The 21,603-nt window shown below is 41.1% G+C and overlaps 2 protein-coding genes across 4 annotated transcripts in view; one reads left to right on the top strand and one right to left on the bottom strand.

The window, feature by feature from the left end:
- Positions 1 to 7,758: 7,758 nt before the first annotated feature.
- On the bottom strand, positions 7,759 to 17,752 carry LOC124856049 (4-galactosyl-N-acetylglucosaminide 3-alpha-L-fucosyltransferase 9-like). Of its 3 annotated transcripts, none has more exons than XM_047346244.1 (3): positions 17,636 to 17,752; positions 9,641 to 9,822; positions 7,759 to 9,424 (listed from the first exon to the last, which is right to left on the bottom strand). In XM_047346244.1, exons 2-3 carry the CDS (start codon positions 9,651 to 9,653, stop codon positions 8,337 to 8,339), a joined length of 1,101 nt encoding a protein of 366 aa, XP_047202200.1. In that variant the 5' UTR covers positions 9,654 to 9,822; positions 17,636 to 17,752; the 3' UTR covers positions 7,759 to 8,336. The 3 variants fall into 3 exon arrangements, with proteins under 3 accessions (XP_047202200.1, XP_047202201.1, XP_047202199.1); XM_047346245.1 differs by lacking the exon at positions 17,636 to 17,752 and adding an exon at positions 10,301 to 10,599; XM_047346243.1 differs by lacking the exon at positions 17,636 to 17,752 and adding an exon at positions 10,197 to 10,599.
- A 97-nt stretch (positions 17,753 to 17,849) lies between these two features.
- Positions 17,850 to 21,603, top strand: part of LOC124856050 (four and a half LIM domains protein 2-like) — a 49,124-nt gene continuing 45,370 nt past the window's right edge. Inside the window, exons 1-2 of the mRNA XM_047346247.1 lie at positions 17,850 to 17,987; positions 19,177 to 19,673. The gene's annotated coding sequence lies outside the window, so the exon portion shown is untranslated. The remainder of the gene's footprint in view (positions 17,988 to 19,176; positions 19,674 to 21,603) is intronic.

Genomic DNA, 21,603 nt, shown 5'->3' on the forward strand with positions numbered 1-21,603 from the left:
GGGCTGTAAAGCACAAACTCTTTTAAGTTGAGATAACACCCACATACTCTTTAAATACTGTGTGAATGTTGATACTACACTGAACCCAAAGCAGATGACTATGCTGACACAGAAAAGGTTTATTTTACTGAGCTACAAAATAAAGACCACTACTCCTATGACATGTTGTAAATGAAAATATCATTGACGCCTGAGTGTACTCATAATTGTACCTCATAAAATGACTTTATAGCAGAAAATCGAAAGACGTTGCTATTTAAGTGAAATGAGACAAAGTACACTGATGACATGAACAAGGCTTGTTTTAATTCTTTTACTTTTATTACATTTTGTTTTGTTTTATTATTGTTGTACTCTACCATGCCCCTTAGGGGGAGGGACCGTGTGAGTATTTTCCCCACAATATAATCTGCTTTCCGTCCGTGGGTTTTTTGCTCACACAGAGTGTTTTCTTTTATATGTATCTGAGCATGACTTTCTTCATGATAAAAAAGGGGTGACTGTTAGGGTTTGAAAACTTTTGTATTGTTTATCACTCATGTTTGCTCTAAGTGCTTTTCCCTCCTACATGCCATAGAAAGGGATATATGGGAGGCAGTGAGTTATGACTACCAAGTCCTCACTCCCTCTCTCTGTTTAAGATCAAGACACATGAACCCTAACCTTTTTGACCCCGCACACACACACCCTGAATGTTTGTTGAACTGTGTGTGAACCAGCATGTATAAATAAAGAGACAGGGGTGCCAACACTTTGTAGTCTGTACTGCAGAGCTACCCTTGCAAGTAAATTGACTGTATCGTTCTTGCCTCTGAGTTGACTAATTAATACCTAACAGGTATGCAGAGTAGATTTGAGCCAGAAGACCTGAGAGGTCTGGCTGGTTGATACACTGACAACAAGTCTGTAATGTATTTTGGTGCTAAGCCATTCAGTGATTTATAGACTAACAGAAGTATTTTAAACTCTATTCTCTGAGCTACAGGGAGCCAGTGTAGGGACTTCAGAACCAGGGTGATGTGCTCCACTTTCTTAGTTCTATTGAGGACGCGGGCAGCAGCATTCTGGATCAACTGCAGCTGTCTGATCGACTTTTTAGGCAGACCTGTGTAGACACCGTTGCAGTAATCAATTCTAAAGATGAATGCATGAATTAGTTTTTCAAGGTCCTGCTGAGACATTAGTCCTTTAATCCTGGAAATGTTCTTTAGGTGATAGAAGGCCGACCTTGTTACTGTCTTTATGTGCCTCTGAAGGTTCAGGTCTGAGTCCGTCACTACACCCAGGTTTCGAGCCTGACTGGTGGTTTCTAGCTGTATTAACTGAAGCTGTGTGCTAACTTTTAAACGCTCTTCCTTTGGTCCAAAGATTATTACTTCAGTTTTGTTTTGATTTATCTGAAGAAAATGTAGGCCCATCCATGCATTGATTTCTACTAAGCATTTACCCAGCGCTTGAATGGGTTCATGGTCACCTTCTATTGCAGTTACAGCGGAGGCATGCCTCAAATGCAGCTCTTTTATTGGATGTGAGCTGGTGAGAGTAGGAGTTTGATTGGTTGATCATGTATAGAAATTCAAAGTAATTAAGTGAAGTTTGAAGTGACCTATAAATTGTGTATGTGTATACCTGATATGTTTGCTTTATATTTCATTACTTATAAATAATAGTTAATATTGTAATTATTTATGTGAAAGTTAATCGTATTTGTTTTTCTTTTCCCTCTCTGGAAGGATGATATAATAGGCCAGTTTGAACTGAGAAGACGGGACCTTAGTATATACACTGGATGTAACTGAGAGAGATGGGTGGATTGCCATTTTGGAAGCTGCTGCTTTCTGTAATGACTGGAGGATAATAAACTGATTTAGAGTGATGTCTTCTCTTTTCCACACTACAACACTCTGCATAACAGAAAGCTAAATCAAAGAAACAATTTTTAATAGTACTTTAATGTACTTTGTTACCAGCAGCCTGCATGTCACAAAAACAGTGAAACTATTAAATCTACTAAAACTTGGACATTTTGAGATGAGATGATTGTAGATTTTAGGAGAAACAAGAATCGTAACGTACAGCTGTGTGTCGTCTGCATAGTTACGATAACTTACGTTGTTGTTTATTAAAATCTGAGTTAGGGGGAGCATGTAGATATTGAATAGGAGGGGCCCTAAGATGGACCCTTGGGGAACGCCACATGTGATTTTTGTGGTCTCTGATGTAAAGTTACCTACTGACACAAAAAAGTCCCTGTCCTTCAAGTAGGATTTAAACCAGTTGAGTGCTGTACCAGAAAGGCCGACCCAGTTTTCCAGGTGCTCTAATAAAGTGGAGTGATCAACAGTGTCGAATGCTGCACTAAGGTCCAATAATACCAGCACTGTGGTTCTTCCACAGTCTGCATTTATACGGATGTCATTGAACACCTTGACAAGAGCAGTCTCTGTACTGTGGTGAGCACAGAAGCCTGACTGGAAGACATCGAACCGGTTGGTTGTTGTTAGGAAGTTGTTTAACTGCTGAAACACAGCTTTTTCAATAATCTTGCTGATGAAGGGGATGTTTGATAAAGGCCTGTAGTTCTGTAGTAGCAGCTTGTCCAAGTTGCTCTTTTTCAATAGAGGTTTGATAATTGCTGTTTTTTAGGGCCTGCGGGAAAACACCTGACAAAAGGGACGTGTTTATTAATTGTGTTAAATCAGATGTTATTACAGGCAAAGCTTTCTTAAGGAAAGCTGTGGGTAAAACATCGAGACAGCAGGAAGAAGAGTTTAGTTGCTGTACGATTTCTTCTAAGATTTTGCAGTTTATTTGGTGAAATTGGGAAATTTTGTCCAAATCAGTTCTAGTTGGAGACAACATTGGTACTGGAGTTGATGTGGATGTGCTGACTGCCTCTCTGATCTTTTGGGTTTTTTCAGTAAAGAAGTTAGCAAATTCATTGCAGACCCTGGTCGAGTGGAGTTCAGATGCTACAGTTACAGAAGGGTTTGTTAACCTGTCGACCGTGGCAAATAATGCACGAGCATTGTTAATGTTTTTGCTGATGATCTCAGAAAAGAAGGATTCCCTTGCATTTTTCAGTTGTAGGTTATATCTGTATAGTCTCTCTTTATAGAGAATATAGTGAACCTGGAGTCCAGTCTTTCGCCACCTGTGTTCAGCTTTTAGACACTCCTTTTTTTCACTGCTGACTGGTGGAGCACTTCTCCATGGAGACATTTTCTTCCCAGAAACAACTTTCACTTTAATTGGAGCAACTGAATCAATGATATCTGAGATTTTAGAATGAAAGTTATCTACCAGCTCATCTACAGTGTTACAGGGCAAAGTGGAGGTAGAAGAGTAAATCTGGTTAAAGGTTTCAGCAGCACTGTCCTTAAAGATGCGTTTTCTTATCATGTCTCTTTGGCAAACTGAGACATTGCAGATGATGCTTTCAAAAATAACAGAAAAGTGGTCAGATAGAGCAACATCAGTTACAGACACCTTGGAAATGTTTAGACCCTTAGTGATGATCATGTCCAAAATATGTCCCTGTTTGTGGGTTTGCTGTTTAACATGTTGAGTCAAACCAAAATTTCTAAGAGTGTCACATAGATCTATTGCACTTCTGTCTTCAGGATTGTCCATGTGAATGTTGAAGTCTCCTACAATAATTAAACAGTCATAGTCAACACATATCACAGATAAAAGCTAATTAAAATCAATGATAAAGTATGTTTTGGACTTAGGAGGCCTGTAAATATTCAAGAACATGGTTTGGATCGGGCTCTTTACCTGGAGAGCCAAATATTCAAAAGAGTCATATTTGCCCAGAAATAGTTTTTTACACTCTAATAAATCTTTAAACAAAGTGGCCACACCTCCACCTTTTCTTTGCTGTCTGCTCTCACAAAAAAATTGTAGTTCAGAGGCGTCGACTCTATCAGAATGGGAGCTTCATTAAATTCATGTAACCATGTTTCTGTTAAAAACATAACATCAAGATCGTGGTCAGTAATGAAGTCATTGATTAAAAAGGATTTTCCTGACAGAGATCTAATGTTCAGTAAAGCCAGTTTATATGACTTAGTTACATAAACTCTGTGTGTGTGGTTGCACCCGACAGTTTATGACTTTCGTTGATTGTTTATTACTGTCTCTTATCCTTTTGGCTTAGTTCTCTGTCACGTATAAGAACAGAGATTTTACAACTATCTCCTATTAGGGGCCCAGGTTTTTCCTGGACATGCTCATTTCTGATAGAGTTACCACTGGGGCCCAGACTGTATCACAGAGAAGTGATTTGAAGGTCCTGATTAGGAGGAGATAGATTAGGAGGTGGTGGAGGTCTGCGGCATTTGGAAGATGTTGGTTTAGTAGCAGGGCCTCGGCCACGGAGGGGTGTTGAATGGAGAAGATATCAGAGCTATTTGGGTCCTGATTTTAAGAGCTCCTTTCATGTTATCAGAATCCAGTAAAGCAAAAAGTGAGCTCAGTGGGGAGATGGGAAAGTTCTGTGCGGTCTGGGTCGGGGTCTGGGGTGAGGAGGGTTTACCGGGGGTGTCGGTCTGGGTCTGGGTTTGGGGGGTATAACGGGGGGGTCCACTTCACCTGTGGATTTCGACGGGGAGACCTTTTGTGATAACCTCTCATCAGCCAACTGGCTGATTGTTTCTGCTGGAGCTGTTGGAGGCAGCGTTATCATTGTTGTTGATACTCCATGTTCTCTGCTGAAGGTCGAAGCTGCTGGCGGATTATTTACTGAATAGAAGAGATTAGATGTGAGACATCTGGCTCCTGGCTTGTTCAAACAGAAACCATCTTGCTTGAAGAGTTGTCTTTTTTTCCCAAAAAATATTAAAGTTGTCGAAGTTCACAGGTGTGGTGACACATGTTTTTTTCAACCACTTATTAATCATCAGAAGTCTGGAAAATATCTAATCTCCACAGAAAATCGGTGCAAAGGGTCCGCTGAGAAACACCTTGATATTGAGACCTCCAACAATATTCAGAAGACGAGTGAAATCCTCCTTCAGTCATTCTGATTTTTTCTTAGCCACGTCATCCATGGCTCCACAGTGTATAATAGTGGATAAGGAAGAGGCCTTCAGGAGTGGGGACAAAGACATATACAGAGAGGCAAAGTACAAGTTTGGCAAGGCAGTGAAAGAGGCCAAACAACTGTACTCTGAGAAGCTCCAAAACCAGTTCTCAGCCAACGACTCTGCGTCTGTCTGGAAAGGGCTCAAGCAAATCACCAACTACAAGCCGAAAGCCCCCCACTCCATCAACGACCGACGCCTCGCCAACAACCTGAACGAGTTCTACTGCCGCTTTGAAAGACAAAGGGACAGTCCTGCAACCATCCCCCACGACGCCCCCCAACAGCTGCAGCCACAATCCACCACCCCCACCTCCCCAACCTCAAGAGGGGCCTTGGCACCTCCAACCCCCACCCTGAAGTTCCCCCCCACCAGCCCCCTACCCACGCCGAGGACGGCTCTTTCCATCCAGGAGAGGGACGTAAACAAACTCTTCAGGAGACAGAACCCCCGGAAAGCTGCTGGACCGGATTCTGTCTCACCAGCCAGCCTGAAGCACTGCGCTGATCAGCTGTCTCCAGTCTTCACAGACATTTTTAACACCTCACTGGAGACATGTCATGTGCCAGCCTGCTTCAAGTCCTCCACCATCGTCCCTGTTCCCAAGAAGCCAAAGACCACAGGGCTTAATGACTTCAGACCCGTCGCCCTGACCCCTCCTGGACCCCCTGCAGTTTGCCTACAGAGCCAACAGGTCTGTAGATGATGCAGTCAACCTAGCCCTTCACTTCATCCTCCGGCACCTGGACTCCACAGGAACCTACGCCAGGATCCTGTTTGTGGATTTCAGCTCTGCCTTCAACACCATTGTCCCAGCTCTGCTCCAGGAGAAACTCTCCCAGCTGAGTGTGCCCGACTCCACCTGTAGGTGGATAACTGACTTCCTGTCTGACAGGAAGCAGCGCGTGAGGCTGGGGAAGCACGTCTCTGACTCCCTGACCATCAGCACCGGTTCCCCCCAAGGCTGTGTTCTCTCTCCTCTGCTCTTCTCCCTGTACACCAACAGCTGCACCTCCAGTCACCAGTCTGTCAAGCTTCTGAAGTTTGCGGACGACACCACCCTGATCGGACTCTTCTCTGATGGTGACGAGTCCGCGTACAGATGGGAGGTGGACCATCTGTTGGACTGGTGCAGCCAGAACAACCTTGAGCTCAACGCTCTAAAGACAGTGGAGATGGTTGTGGACTTCAGGCAGAACCCAGCCCCACCTGCCCCCATCACCCTCTGTGACTCCACAATTGACACTGTGGAATCTTTCCGCTTCCTGGGAACCATCATCTCCCAGGATCTCAAGTGGGAGCCAAACATCAGCTCCCTCATCAAGAAAGCCCAGCAGAGGATGTTCTTCCTGCGGCAGCTGAAGAAATTCAACCTGCCAAAGACTATGATGGTGCACTTCTACACAGCCATCATTGAGTCCATCCTCACCTCCTCCATCACCATCTGATACGCCGCTGCTACAGCCAAGGATAAGGGCAGGCTGCAGCGTGTCATTCGGTCTGCTGAGAAGGTGATTGGCTGCAGTCTACTGTCGCTCCAGGAACTGTACACCTCCAGGACCCTGAAGCGGGCAGGGAAGATTCTGGCTGATCCCTCCCACCCCGGTCACAGACTCTTTGAAACTCTCCCCTCTGGCAGGAGGCTGCGGTCCATCCGGACCAAAACCTCACGCCACAAGAACAGTTTTTTCTCCCATCTGCCTGGTTAACAAAGCCCAGAAACCACACTGACACTCCCCCCCCCTTTTTTTTCCTCTTTTTTTTTTGTGCTGACAGGACACCTGTAACCTGTAACTCTATGCGTTACATTAACACTCAGCTTGGACTCCTGCTTTACTTGCACTGCCATACTTGCACACTGATCATCTGCACTGTTGTATTGCTCTTGCATCTTATACTGCTCTATATTTACTCTCACTCACTTAAAACTGTGCACATATATTTATATTATATTGTAGATATGTTTATACTGTTTAATTTGTATTGTATTGCACCGACTACGCCAAAACAAATTCCTTGTATGTCCAAAAACGTACTTGGCAATAAAGCTTTTCTGATTCTGATAATAAGGTTTTCTAGAGACCGGTGCTTTTCTGTGATTGCAAGAATATTCTCTGAGATATCAGACACAACGTTACTGGTACCAATCATAACTTCTGTGTTTTTAATCCTTCTTCTACCCGATTTGAAGGATGGGTCGTGAGTATCCTTTGCGGTCCATCATTTCCCATCATTCATTGCGGGTCGAAGCTGATTGGGCAAGCAGGGTCAACCATGGCAGACCACAGCGGCAAAAGCTGTGATTAAATTGTGAAAAACTAGACTTTCTGTGACACAAATGAACTTCTACAATGTTTTTAGTGTGGGAATATAACTATGTAGACGTGAAATATCTGCTTGATTTATCAAGACATCGCTTAATTTCAAACGTGCTCCGACATGTTCGGAGTTTTCCGCTCCCGCCATAGCAACTGCCGGCTTGCCTCGCCAGCCTTCCCGGCGGTGAGGCTAGACCATCCCAATCCGCAGCTGCTCACTTCCGGCCTCTGTGGTTTTAGAGGTCGACGAAGGAACCAGCCCACGTAGACCGGGTCCTTCGAAGGATCCAGCCCCTGAATTAGGACACACCCTCTGTCAGCTCTGTGATTAGTGGTCCCCTGGAAGTTCCGCCCAGTGTACGGACCTCTAATAACAGCTGAGCCCGTGCATTTAAACATAGTTAATGGATTTCACCCGGGGACTAGTAGCTGGTCGCTACCATGTGCTGAAACTTCCGCTACAGTGAAGATGTTGTAAGTGATCAGATAACCGTGTAATATTAACTTTAAAGTTTGATTATAAACCTGAAGGACGACCCACCTCAAAACTGAATTTAGAGCAGAAAAATCTGGTTTCTTCACATAGCACTGAACAAAGGATTGACCTTAAATCATCAATATTTCTCCACCAAAAGTAAAGAAAGATTCACAGTCCAAATGTAAACATAAAATAATATGTTTCAACATAGCTACAGATTTCCATACTTATGCTTGACAGTGTTAAACAACCTTCACATTTGACTTCAGTGCTGTGCATAGGTGACTTCTTCACTATCACAAATGAGACGTTTTTTTTTTCAATTCTTCAATTAAATATTACATAAAGATTTTCACCTTAATGTTTGCCTCAACAGGTAACTAAGTTGTATATGTGTCCTTAGTACCACTTTATGTTGAGGTGATTAGTGCTGAATAGCCGGTCTGGGGACCATCAGCCCCAGTACCACTTGTTAAGGTTATTGAATGCCCTGTATTCTTTGTGCCGGTTCAGGTAATCACAAGCCTTGCATGTGCGCTGTGCCCAGGAATTCACTAGATTTACTTTAAAGTGCTGCCGCCATTTAAAGTAGCCGAGGTACAGTTCTTCGTTCTTATGCAGAAGAAGTAGGTACTCAGCCAGCTCTTTGGGCGAGTTGAAATCATCCACATGGATAAAAGCGTCTCCTTGAACAAAGTTCTCGTAGTTCTGCCTGCTTGTGCCAAGAACCACTGGCACCGTGCCCACAAAGAGGGGGATGTACAGTTTTTCAGTGATGTAGTCCTTGTGGATTGAGTTCTCAAAGGACAAATAGAACTTACAGCTGGCCATAGTAGGGATGTAATCGTTTTTAGCGATGTACTTCCCAAATGCATGTCCATATGCATGAACCTCAATGTGCTTTTGCAACTCATTGTAATATTTTACCCTCACGTGCTCAGGATTCCAGTTGCTGACAATCCAGCAGACCAGTTTATTTTTGCTTGGTGGTACAAAGTCCTCCACAGTCTCTGCTGCTACAATAGACCCATAAGGCACTTGGATGTCAGAATCCTGACGGTAATTGAGAGTCAGATTGAACAAATTATTAATCCCAGCCAACTGGGCTGAATGCGAAGGCGACTCCAAGTTCGTCCAAATCCATTTCTGGAACGGGGGCCGCTGAGATTTCGGCAAGTTGGACAGGTCCCCAGCAATGTCTCTGTGATGGATGACGACCCCATCCGATTTGTTGTAGAACTTTCTGTCCCCTGTGATGAAGCAGCCCTCGATGTTAAAGTTGGAGCTGCAGATGTTAGCTTCATAGGTTTGTCCAAAGGGCCACAGCCAGACAAGAACGGTGGTCAAGTTTTTGTCCCTTTTTGTGGTAAATACATTTTTGATATGGTTTGTGGAATCAGATGACTCTAATTGACCATTTATCCAGCTGGTGGATGGCTTAAAATACATGAAAAAGACAGTTACAAAACATCCGATAATAAAAATACTGAACAGAAGCGGTCGGAGGATTTTGTGAAAAGTTCCAGATGACATGCTCTGTCCTGAGAAGGGGCACAGAAAACAAAAAAAACACAATCAAAAGAAATACATTTAAACATTTTTCACCTATTTGTGCTTACAATAGCAGATTGTTGAAGGTCATTTATGCCAACTGAAAAACAGCTCTCTTGAATGTGTACCCAGCTAAGCACAACAACAGAAATACTGGGAAACAATTCTGAACAGTGGTGCTTTCTCAATCACTTTGCTTTACAGACCTGTTGGCTGCATGCTGACATCCACACAAAGCCCTTTATTAATCTGTCCTACAAGAACAAATCTGCTGGTCAGCTCTTGTAGATGCTTCCTTGCTATTAAATGCAGTATAACAGGTCCTTGATGATCCAATGAGGTATGGTTTGGTTGATCTCGAATTAACAGGACTTCCTAAGAATGGCTCCTTCCATTTGATCATGGAATAAAGACAAGAAAAAATAAGTTAAGGAATGAGAGGAAACACATTAAAGACTAAGCATTTCTGAAGATTTTATATAAAAAGATGCAGAGATACAGTTCTGGACAGAACTTTACATACACTCATCATGGACTTGAAGGTAATGTAAATCTGAGCTGTTGATGCATTTAACCATAGTTTCTCATGCTTGAATATGCATAATAATAAACGGATATATTATAAAATAATGAAGTGGTACAGTTTGAAATTATTTTGGATTTTCTATAGTCTACAAAATGCCAACAGTAGACAAAGGCTCAGATATGATACACTAATATTTGGATTAATGTCCCTTAAGAAATTGCAGAAAAACGACATACTTATTGTAGTTGTCAGTTAGGTTCTTTAATATTTCTTGCAGGAGATTTGAACACCTTTCCCACCAGAAATGGTAGACTTCATTTAAAACAGTTGGTTTTCTTACATGGACACTGTTTTAAGCATAGTCCACCAGTTTTGAATAAAGAGTGAAATGGAAGTTTCAGTTTGTGTCGCCTCCTATCCGAAAACAGCCACACCACATCAGAAGGTGTAGGTCTGTGTTTCCTCAGGAGCTGCAATGAAGTTTAAACATTTAAATGAACAAAGCTTTAGTTGTTAACTGGGACTTCTTCTGCATTTATCAATACCCGGTGTACCTGGTGGGATGTGGGGTAGTCGCTTTATCTCTAAACTACATTAAAAAAAAGACACAACCCAATTAGTATTTTAGGCTAACATTTAGGTAAGACGGTTCACATGGTTTAATATACTAGATGTAAACAATTGCTATGTTGAAAAAGTCATTCTGTCACAAAAATAAAATCTTTTATAGACAATAATTATTATTTTAAGACAAAACAATCTGAGCATGCTATTACTTTGTGCTCATCACAGCAAATGATAAATAAGGGTTGCGTCCAAAACAAGTTAGTTCATGGAAAGTACAGTATCTAACATTGCTTAGTGGGTAAGATTACCCACTCGTTTAATGTGCCTTTCTATACATCAAAGAATATGCACTGTTTGAGGATACCTTAGCAAATGGAGTCTGAACTAATAATGGCCACACGTTTTTTAACTAATTTATTATTTTCCTGATCAAGGTGTCAATCACATCCAGGCCTTTAAAACTCCCAGCCACCAACACAGCTGAGCTTGGGCACAATTGGGGGTGTGTGTGTGCCTCATCCAACTTGGAGGTCCTGTGAGTTGTACTGGATTTATTGGTATGGAAAAAGGCATTTTTTTAACAAGTACTTTTTTAGTTTGTGTTGAGAATTTATCAAAACTGTGTAATATGTCATTTGTCTTGATGATTTTCCCAGAAATACATTTTATGTGTTTTGTACACGTTTTTCTCCTCTGGCATTTATCCAAAACACATTCTTGAATTAAATTAACACAAGACCTACAGTTTCTGTCCAACTGGTTTAACTGAACTTATGTAGCATTTGATCTAAATCTCCGAAGAACTGCTGTGCATCAGGTTTTTATTAACCTTGGTACACATAAGTTTTTTTTATTTACTGACTCCTAAGTGCAAATTTTTTATTTAATTTGTTTGCCAAAATGAAGTCAACCCAATTACTTGTTAGTGTTATAACAACAAAAGGCAGAACTATATACAACGTTAGATTGCTTTAATTTATTTTATACCGCATGGCCCAATGATCAAGATAGTACATCCATTCATGTACAGCCATTTTGTCTAAAACTGATAAACAGACCTAAGACAGTTCACACTTATATATTGAAATCTATGATGTAATCTCAGTTATTAGTAAGATTTTTACAGAAAAAACTTGAGCATCTACAGCACAGTTTTACTTGGTTTTAGGAAGGAAGGAATGAAGATACTGGTCTGTAGAGGAGGATTATGGAGCCGTCTCACTTTTAGTCTTACCTTCAATGGCAGATATGGAAAATGAAGGCAGCTTTTAAGAGGGCCGCCTGAAAATATGATAATTCTTCAGCCGGTGGAAATTTTGCCTTCTGGAGACTACATGACGGAATAATGCTCTTTCTGTTTGATTTTTATTAGGAACATCCAGATCACTGTCCACGCCCAAGACTAAATAAATAGCGGGGTGGAGCTGCCTGATGGGAAGCTACCTGAATCAATAATATTCATCAAACACCTTGAATACATAACTTTCTAATGTAACATGAAAATTCCTGTGGTTTTGGGGGCTGCTTTCCATGCAGATTATGTATTTACGTTATTCATTTACATACATTTACAAAACAAATAGCATAATAGCAATTCATAGACAATCAATGTTACATGGAGCAAATTATTATGGGGAAAAACCAGATGCTTGGCATAAAACAAGAGCAGACCAACACAATTCTCCACCTTTCAAAAAGCACAACAGGCTTTGACTGAGGAACTGTGTTACTCAAGCTGAACAACAACTGCAGAAGTAAAACTAGTTTTTCTAGTTCAGCCTCCTTATTCATTACAAGAGGAACAACTGTGCAACAACTGGCAGAATACAGATTACTATGAATGCAGCAATGCAGAGACAAAGAGAGATGTACTGAAAGGTGAGACTCTGGTGTATAGGCCATAAGAAAAGATGGGAAAACAGAAAGTGGAAAACTCAATGAAAATGACCAGATTTTATGGAATTGGTCAATACCTGAAAAACGAATTGTTTTTCACACTTAACAAACATCCACAAAACAAGACAAACTGGTAAGAGTTTCTTCCATAGTTCAGCTACATCACAAACAGTCCTCTCTGTGCAATATGTGGGGCTTGGCTCCAGGTCATTTGGCCCCTCTGTCATTTCCTACTTTTAGTTTGCCATGGGATGTTTTGTACCCTCACTGACTGTGATAGAAATCAGTGGCAGTTTTTGATATGGGCAACATAGGCAGCAATAGAGGTGGGGAAAGGGGGTGCATTAGCACTAATTTAAAAAAGGAGTCTTTTTTTTTCCATCAGTTGCGTAGGTAGTTTAGTAGGCACACCCTGTTTCCTGCTGCATGTCACATGACTAGGCTGCACAGTATTTCCACCTACTATACGTGTAAGAAGATTTTCTGAATTGGATTGGTTTTCAGGAGGCGTAGCTGTTGGTGATGTTAATCAAACTGAGCCCCTGTGGGATTCATTATATCATCTCTGCTTTTAGCCAAAGGAGATGCTCAGCCAGGGCAGCATTCATGAAAGAACCACCATTGTACGGTGCACATTTAAGGACATCCTCAGGTCCCAGGACAAAAGGCATCAGCTCTCATGTCTCAGGCAAAACGTTATCAGGTATCGGGTCTCAAGCATCAGGTGTCAGGCATCAGGTGTCAGAGAAACGTTGTCGGGTCTCAGGCATCAGACTAAATAGTGTCAGACATGTGCCTCAGAGAGAAAAGCTTGCTGCAGGTGATGCAAATACATCATCAACATGCTGTGTTCAAGTTGCTCTCTCTACCTTTGCTACAGTTGTGTTATATTAGGTTGCATTCAGTTTGTGAGATTTACATAACTGGAAATTATAGAAGCAAAGCTAATTGTGTATGATAAACCCGTACACGTGTTGGAATTATGAATCTGACAATATTATTTAATATTAATATTTGAATATTTTATCAAATAATATTTTGGTTTGTTAAGGGTTGTCCTGTGAATACCAGCCCAGTAAGGCGATGGTATTAGGACAAAATAGAAAGGTGTGAGCCAATCTCTGACATTATTGAACAGCATAAACTCTGCACATATATGGAATGAATTCACACAATTTCTTACAATACAAGAATTTATTAACAGAAATAAGTCAACTCAAAGTCAAACATATTTCAATCAACAAACTCTTTACTATGCTAAAACAATCCAACTAAACTACCAAGCAGAATTAAAGAATAGGGAAGACTAATGGGCTATGTACAATATAAACAAGTTGATTAAAGATGATTGATAATCATGACCAAAAAGTGTGATGCAACATTACCATGCAATGTTTATGTTTGAGAACCAAGGATTATCTTGAAGAACCTGGAAATGAAGTTAAGTTAGTCTTGGAACTAACTTAGGTAATAATCAGCAAATGTTTAGACAACCCTTCACAATGCAAGATCAGATAAAATATTATTTTAATAAAATAATGTTTTAAATAATGATCTGCTGAATAAAACCATCCTTCTGGATGATCATTTCTATACTGTGTCTCTGCTTCTCTGTAGGGAACTTGTCTGGGACAATTTGCTTCTGCAGGCCTCAGAGAAAAAGTAAGCAACTCTTGCACCTTAATTCGTTCATGAATGAAAATACCGGATACACAGACAATATTTCATTCGTACTTATCTTTGCATATGATCGATGATCGTATGACATCCTTTGATCCCGTTGAAGAGTTTATGTCTGTTTTAATGCCAGCAGAGACATCAGCGCGCTTTGTCTCCCCTATCCCGATGATCATCGGTGAAAGAGGTCGGCTTGTTGGAGAGGGGTGCTCTTATTCAGACAGTGGCATCATGGGAAGTCTGCTGCTACCCCCCTTTCCTCAGTTGCTTGAAGTCAGTTAAATGCAATTTATTTTGAAAGTTCCAGAAGAGGCTCCGGAGGCATGGAACCAGGCGCCTCATAGACAGGCGTGGAGCCAGGCGAACCCTCAGAGGCTGAAGCAGAGCTTGGGGAACCCTCGGTTACCAGAAAGAGGAAAAGCTGCTCCTTGAACCCCCCAGAGACAGGATCCGGCGGTGCTTCCTCCTCGAAACCCTCATCTATGGGTTCTGAGGCCAGAACGATGACAAGCTGCTCCTTGAAGCCCTCAATGACGTGATCAGGGTCTGGGGGTGGTTCGTCCTCGAACCCTTCATCAGGGAATTGAGGAACCAAGACAAGGATCAGACTCTCAAAGAACCCCTGCAGACAAGGAGCAGAAGCTGAGGCATCGGCGAGACCCTCAGTGACTTGAGCAGGAGCTGAGGCGTCGGCAGGACCCTCAGTGGCGTGAGCAGGAGCTGAGGCTTCGCCGAGACCCTCAATGGCGTGAGCAGGAGCTGAGGTGTCAGCGGGACCCTCAGTGACGTGAGCAAAAGTGGTTCTTCGAAAGGGGACCTTACAATTTCCATCTGAAGCCGCTGTGGTAGATCTGCTATTGCCCTGCAGTCTCTGTATGCAATCGCTTAATGGTGTAGGTGCATATCCATGTAAACACTTAAAAATCCATTTTAAAAGATTATAATTTATAAAATTAGTAAAGTCTAAAATGCCAAATTTGGCCAAAATGTGACAATGATGGAATCTGATTGGCTTTTGATATAAAACCTTTAAAGCCCGATTATAGAGACTTGCTTATGGTTTGAATATAGTTTGACCAGTCTGAGACCAGACAGTGAAAAATGTGAGAGAATCATTGAGTTCAAAAACATCTCTGCACAGTGAAGTGTTAAACTATTTCTAATAATTTTATAACAATTTATATTTGATCTAACAGTTTTGCTCATTTTATCAACATGGCTCCTAAAATTTAGCTGAGCATCCAGAATTATTCTTAAATATTTTTCTTGTGATACTTGCTCGATAGGATCCCCATTGATCTAGATATTCAAGGACTGTAATGACGTTTTCTTGATTGAAAAGCAAATACACTTTGTTTTCTTTGTATTGAGAGTTAAACAAGAGTCATTTAGCCATGATGATAATCTCCGCAGGATGTCCTGAAGTTTTGTGTAAACAATGGTGTCATCAGCATACATTTGCAGGTTAACTTCAGGACAAATTTCAGGAAGACTGTTAACATACAGACTAAAAAGGACCGGTCCTAGTATAGTTCCTTGTGGAATCCCCGTTACTATTTTACAAAAGACAGATTTACTATTATTAATGACAACACATTGTTCACGATCTTTCAAATATGATTGAAACGAAGACAATGAGCGTTCTGAGAAATTAAATAATGAAAGCCTTGAGATCAGTAAATTATGATTCACCGTATCAAAAGCCTTTTTCAGGTCAAGGAAAACTGCACCAGTAATTTGTCCCGTCAAGTGATTGTTTACCCTTTTCAAGCAGTAGACTTATAGCCGTCTCTGTTGAATGATTATGTCTGAAGCCAAACTGAAGAGGATGCAAAAGATTGTTACTTTCTAAATACAATAATAGTTGTTCTAGAATAATTTTCTCCAGCACTTTTGACATGACCGGAACAAGACTTATTGGCCTGTAGTTGCTGATTTCCTGGGGACTTCCTGATTTAAAAATCGGTTTCACCAAAGCTTTTTTCCATGCAATGGGGAATTGCCCTGTTCTGATGGAAATATTAATTATGTGAGTTAAATGTTCTACTAGAATATTACTGTATTTTTTTAAGAACATAGCGTCTAAATTATACATTTCATTTGCGTAAGAATTGCTTAAGCTATTGATAGCTTTGTGAACGTCAGAATAATGAATTTCCTTTATTTCAAACAAATCAGAACACTTTTTCGTCTGTTTTGTACCATGTATATCCATTGGAGCTGGTAAGAACTTTGATGCCAAGTCTTTAACTGAAGAGAGGAAAAAATCATTAAACATTGTTGCTAGCTGAGCAGGATCAGTTATGATTTTTCCTGCTACCTCAAGTTCATATTTGTGCTTAGTGCATGCATTGGGATTCAGTAAACTGTTTAATTGTTTCCAGATCATCTTACCATTCCCTCCTGCTTCTAACAAAACATTTATGCAATATTTAGCTTTAGATTTGAACATTTCTTTAACTACTCTGTTCCTCAGACTTTTAAAAAGCAGCCAATCTGTGGTCCTTTTGTTTTTAAGAAAAGATTTTAGGGCATAGTCTCTCTTTTTCATTAACTTCCGAATGTCATCCGATACCCAAGGTAGCTGTATTTTTCTTCGTCCCTTCTTTTGAGTTTTAAGAAACTTATTCATAGAATTACAAACTTTGAGAATATATGTATTGCAGCAATCATTTACCTGATTCTGGTTTAAGACGTCATCCCACTTAACCCTGGCCAATTCGGCCTCAAATTTGGGTACATCCTTTCTTGGAATTTGTATTACAATCTGTTTCTGTGTATTATAACGACTGACAAAACGATTTCGGGGTAATTTTCTTCCAATGAGAGTGATATTATGGTCGGATAAGCCGCACACTAAGTTATAGGCTTTTATGATTCAACCAGGTTTATTTGAAAAAATTAAATCTATTAATGTTTGACTGTTTTTGGTGATACGGGAGGGACTATTGATTAATTGATGACAATCTAATTTTGCTGTCAGTTCTTTAAGTGGTTTTTTCAATTTATTGTCCATCCAGTTAATGTTAAAATCTCCCAAAATGATTACTTCCCTGTTGTGTTTAAATCCTGTTAACAATTATTTTAAGTTATTATAAAAGGTTGAGCTGCAACATGATGGAGGATTGTACACTACCATATTAAAATTCATACGAGGTGAAAGGCAAACATTTATACATACACATTCTATTAATACATGCTCATCTATTAATATCTCATTGACGTTAAATAAGTATTTTATATAAATTAATACTCCCCCTCCTCGGCCTACAACTCTATCCTTTCTGAAACATGTATATCCCTACATTAGTAGGAATGTTATCAGTTAGCCAGGTTTCACTTAGACATAAAAAATCCAAGTTAGATCCGGTTAGCAATGTTCTTATTTCCTCGCATTTGGGTATGAGACTTCTTATATTTACATGTCCTCCATAGATACCTTTAGGTTTAAGTGCAGGGTCCCACACCACTCCAGCAAAAAATAGATAATTTATTTGTTTGTTTATTGCTTCAGTTTGTAATGTCTTTAACTTACGTCTGTCCGGTCTATGTCTCTTCGTCTTGTTGAAATAGCTAGCTTTCACATGACGTCACATAGCAATGCCGCGAGAGCGCGGAAAGCTGATGGAGGGCAGGAAGTGAAGTAGCCGAGGATTTGCCATCTGTAAACACGCACATGTTTTGTGCCGTTTACGGCTGCTCCAATCGCTCCAGCAGAAAAAAGGAAAAGCATTATTATCGAGTGCCAAAGGTTGTCATTCATAAAGGTGAAAGATGTAAAAAAGTAACCGAAAAACGACTTAAAAAGTGGATTACAAATCTACATCTGCGGTCGGGAGGAGCAGAGTCTGCTAATGCGAGTGTCTGTAGCGACCACTTCGTCAGCGGTAAGTAGCAGTCCAACTTCTTTTTTTTGTGGTTCTGTTTACCATTAGTTTGTCGTGAAATGCCTATTTATGTAGTAATGATTGTTAAGTTAATGTAGACGTAGAGAGGCGTTGTATGTTTGTTTTAGCCACTTCTGCTAACCGCTAACATCTCCACTAATATATGAACTAACACTCACCTTGGCAAAGACCAAACGATAATTATCACGGAGCCGTTTGGTTCCAAGGTTCTAGACCCACCCGCTGACAAAAAAGTTTTATGCCTCCAGACTTTTGTAGGCTTTCATCTGCTGTTTAGTGTAGTAAGACGTTTGAAGTGCCAGATAGTTCGTGATATCAACAGCCTCGATTAAAGGCAAATCTTGAGGTTCTCTCGAAAACTCACTCATCTTGATGAGATAAGGGTCACATCCAACATATTTGTGAATTAACTGTTTGTATCTTCGCCTGGAAACTGGATCTAAATCCCTACAATACGGACTCTCTGCAACGGTTGCCTCCTTTGACATTTAACTTTGACATTTTACTTCCTGCACTCCATCTGAAATCGCGCCCTCTTCGCGCGTCATCAAAATCACGTGGCTGAAACCCGGCTATTGGCCATCAAGTTCTCACTTTCACTTTGTAACAGTTCGTTGGTGATAATCCCAAAAGTAGTATTCAGTGTAACAGGGGGGGCGATCCCAAGATCTCCAAGATGAAAATGGTCAGTACAAACATTTGTTGACAGTGTTCTGGCACCATCGATCTTCTGAGTTGATACATCAGACGCCGTAGCAAGGTAGCAAGCCGCAGCCACTAGTCACGCCGCGCTCGCCACACAAAATAGTCTGATTAAACTGCTGTCCAACATGTTCCTGGATGTAAAACACGCTCTCCAACACATCACCGCCAACACCACCGGAGCACTGGTCTCCAGCAACCAGCCCCGGCTCATTGGTGAGTAGCCCTTCGATACCGGCATCAGCAGATGTATTTGGTCCTGGATTAAGCTGTACATCACCCGCTAACAAGAGCAGGAGGGCCATATGTACTGATGTCAATATCTCGTTTGAGCGGCTTGATTTCTTAAGCGTTGTAGTTCGCCTCGAAGTTAGTCTGTAGATAGCATAATATACTGCAAAATGACCATGTCCAAAATAGTCCAAATGAACGGTGATTTCACTTTGAGAGTCCTGTCTTTGTTCAGTTTGAAAAAGGCGACGTGCTGCAGCGAGCCTGGGAGACAGTGCTGTAGCAGACGAAGATTCAGCATTACTTGCTGCAACCCTCCTGCCAGCTGGCAGAGAAACCACTGCTCCGGACGTCTCAGCAGCGGCCGTGGGAGACTCCTCCTTGCCGGCTGAAACACAGGAAGGAGCTCCACGCTGGCGTTTCCTGCGACGGCAGGAGGATGACGGCTTAGCTGCTGGCACGGAAGCAGGAGGGGAACGTCGGAGCTGAGGCGAGGGACAGAGCAGCCCTCCCGAACTCTCTGGCGCTGGGCCACCTCACGCTCCATCTATTCCAGCAGCAGTGGAGACGGCAGAACCTTCAAATCCTTGGGCAGATGCCTCATTGCCTCCTCCATCTGCCGCTGGACCCAGCAATCCTGGGCGATTTTCTTCTGCTTGTCCGCGGGGTCCGAGGTTGGCGGAAACATTCTGTTAAGGCTTGCAAAATAGGACCACAGAAGGCAGCGTGATGGTGAGTGAAAAAGGATTTAATAACTGTAGTGGAATTTTCTTATCAAAGTGTGAGAGAAGTTGACTCACAACAAGAGAAAATCCGGACTTTGTCTTTATAAGTTTTATTCAAAGGCATTCAGCGTTTGAAGACCCTGTCATTGAGGTTAGTCAGTGAAGCAGAGCCACGAACAACATTTACACACAGTATTTATACCAAACATGACAGTGTTATCTCAACTTCAAAGAGTCTGTGTTTTATGGCCTAGACCCTCCTCGGGTTCAGAGGTGACAAAGTTATCTTGGAACAGACCATGGCTCTTCCTGAGGCATCACCCTAAATGATGGGTTTTAACCGTTAAACTTCTGATAATGGCTTTACAGCTTCCTCCTCTAACACAGATGTTCTGAGGAGTGAGGTAACCTAAAGGTAATACACTTTGGAACACTTAATAAAAGAATTTTCATCACACTCCTTTCTTCTGATTACAAGATAATCACAACTAAAGGAAAATTCTTCAAAACCATCACCCCTCTCAGCTAACAGATAATCCAAAGCCATTCTAGTTTGCAAACTCATCGTTCTAAGAGCTTGCTGCTCCTTGGCTAGAACAGTGAAACCTTCCTCTCTAATAACGGGCTGATTGAATTATAAGTTGTGACTGTAGGTAATAAGTGAGCTAGATAACATACTCCAGACCAATTAGCAGGCAGATACAGATATGATCAATTTCCACACATCCAAACCATGTTCTTAGGACACGAGTACCCATCTCTACTAGGAAAAGTAACAAGAACCCTGGTTAATTTACCTGCCTGGTCATACAACTTTACTTCCATTCGGTAAGGCTGTAAGATTAAGAGTTAACACATAGGCTCCGGGACCGAAGATCCTGAAATGGTATAAGCAGCAGTTCTGATAGGACATGACTCAAATTTATGTCTGTTGATTAAAGCACATAAAACAGATATAATAGTTTTGCAACCTTCTGTCTTCCCAAGGAAATAAGGTGTGTTTTCCTCCTGTGCAATACAAATATCTGTACCTATATCTGAATATCTTACTGATTCCTATTACCCCAAAATCTATAAAGAATTCCTGTAGTAGCACATATTAAATTAGTCTCACTAGAAAATCTACTAACATTTCTTGCTTTGCCTTACAATATAATTCCTCACCAAAGGAAAAATAACCTCCACCAGCTGGTTATGTTGCCTATCTGGAAAGGAAGTAGTATCAATAGGAACAGGTACTAAAAATGGTTGATCATTAATAGCACGTGGAATCAAACAACAAACATAGCAACTATCATTTCTTATCTTCCTCACGGTTTGATGCATCAGTTGCCACCAGACATTATCAGCATGATCACGGTAGTCAGAAAAGTAATGAATCTCTCTTCGAATCCGCTGATGAGTATTATTAGCATAATTCCTCAGATTAGCCATACATTGTCTTTGCTGTGCCTTTTTCCAAATGAACACAAGAGTTATAAAATACTTGCAATACAAATCATTAGCATCAGAATAAACCATCTTCCATATAGCTGCATCGTGACCTTGAAGTGGAATGTCCTTTCTTTTGGTACTGAAAGCAAACAGTTTTTTTTCTCAAAGAAAACAAATCATAAACAAAACTCAAAAATCCTGCTGCCTCTCCTGAGTGGTTACTGCACTTCAAGCTGCCCTGTTACCAGTCTGGTACAGCTGAGCGGTCGTAGGAAGCTCCTCTAGAAATATGTTTAGAAACAGGAACTCTAACCTGCTGGAAGTTAGGCTTCCATAGTCCAACTAAACAACAGTGGAAATGAACACATTTCAAATTTGTACCATAATGATAGATATCAAGCAATAAACATAAAAGTTAGATAAAAGCATCCAAGATTTCCTCCTCAGAGTCAGTTTCGCTGTCAAAGTGGGAGAAAAGAATTTGGCTGACACTTGCCGTCCAG

This window comes from Girardinichthys multiradiatus, chromosome 19 (assembly GCF_021462225.1).
Source record: "Girardinichthys multiradiatus isolate DD_20200921_A chromosome 19, DD_fGirMul_XY1, whole genome shotgun sequence".
Lineage (NCBI taxonomy): Eukaryota > Metazoa > Chordata > Actinopteri > Cyprinodontiformes > Goodeidae > Girardinichthys > Girardinichthys multiradiatus.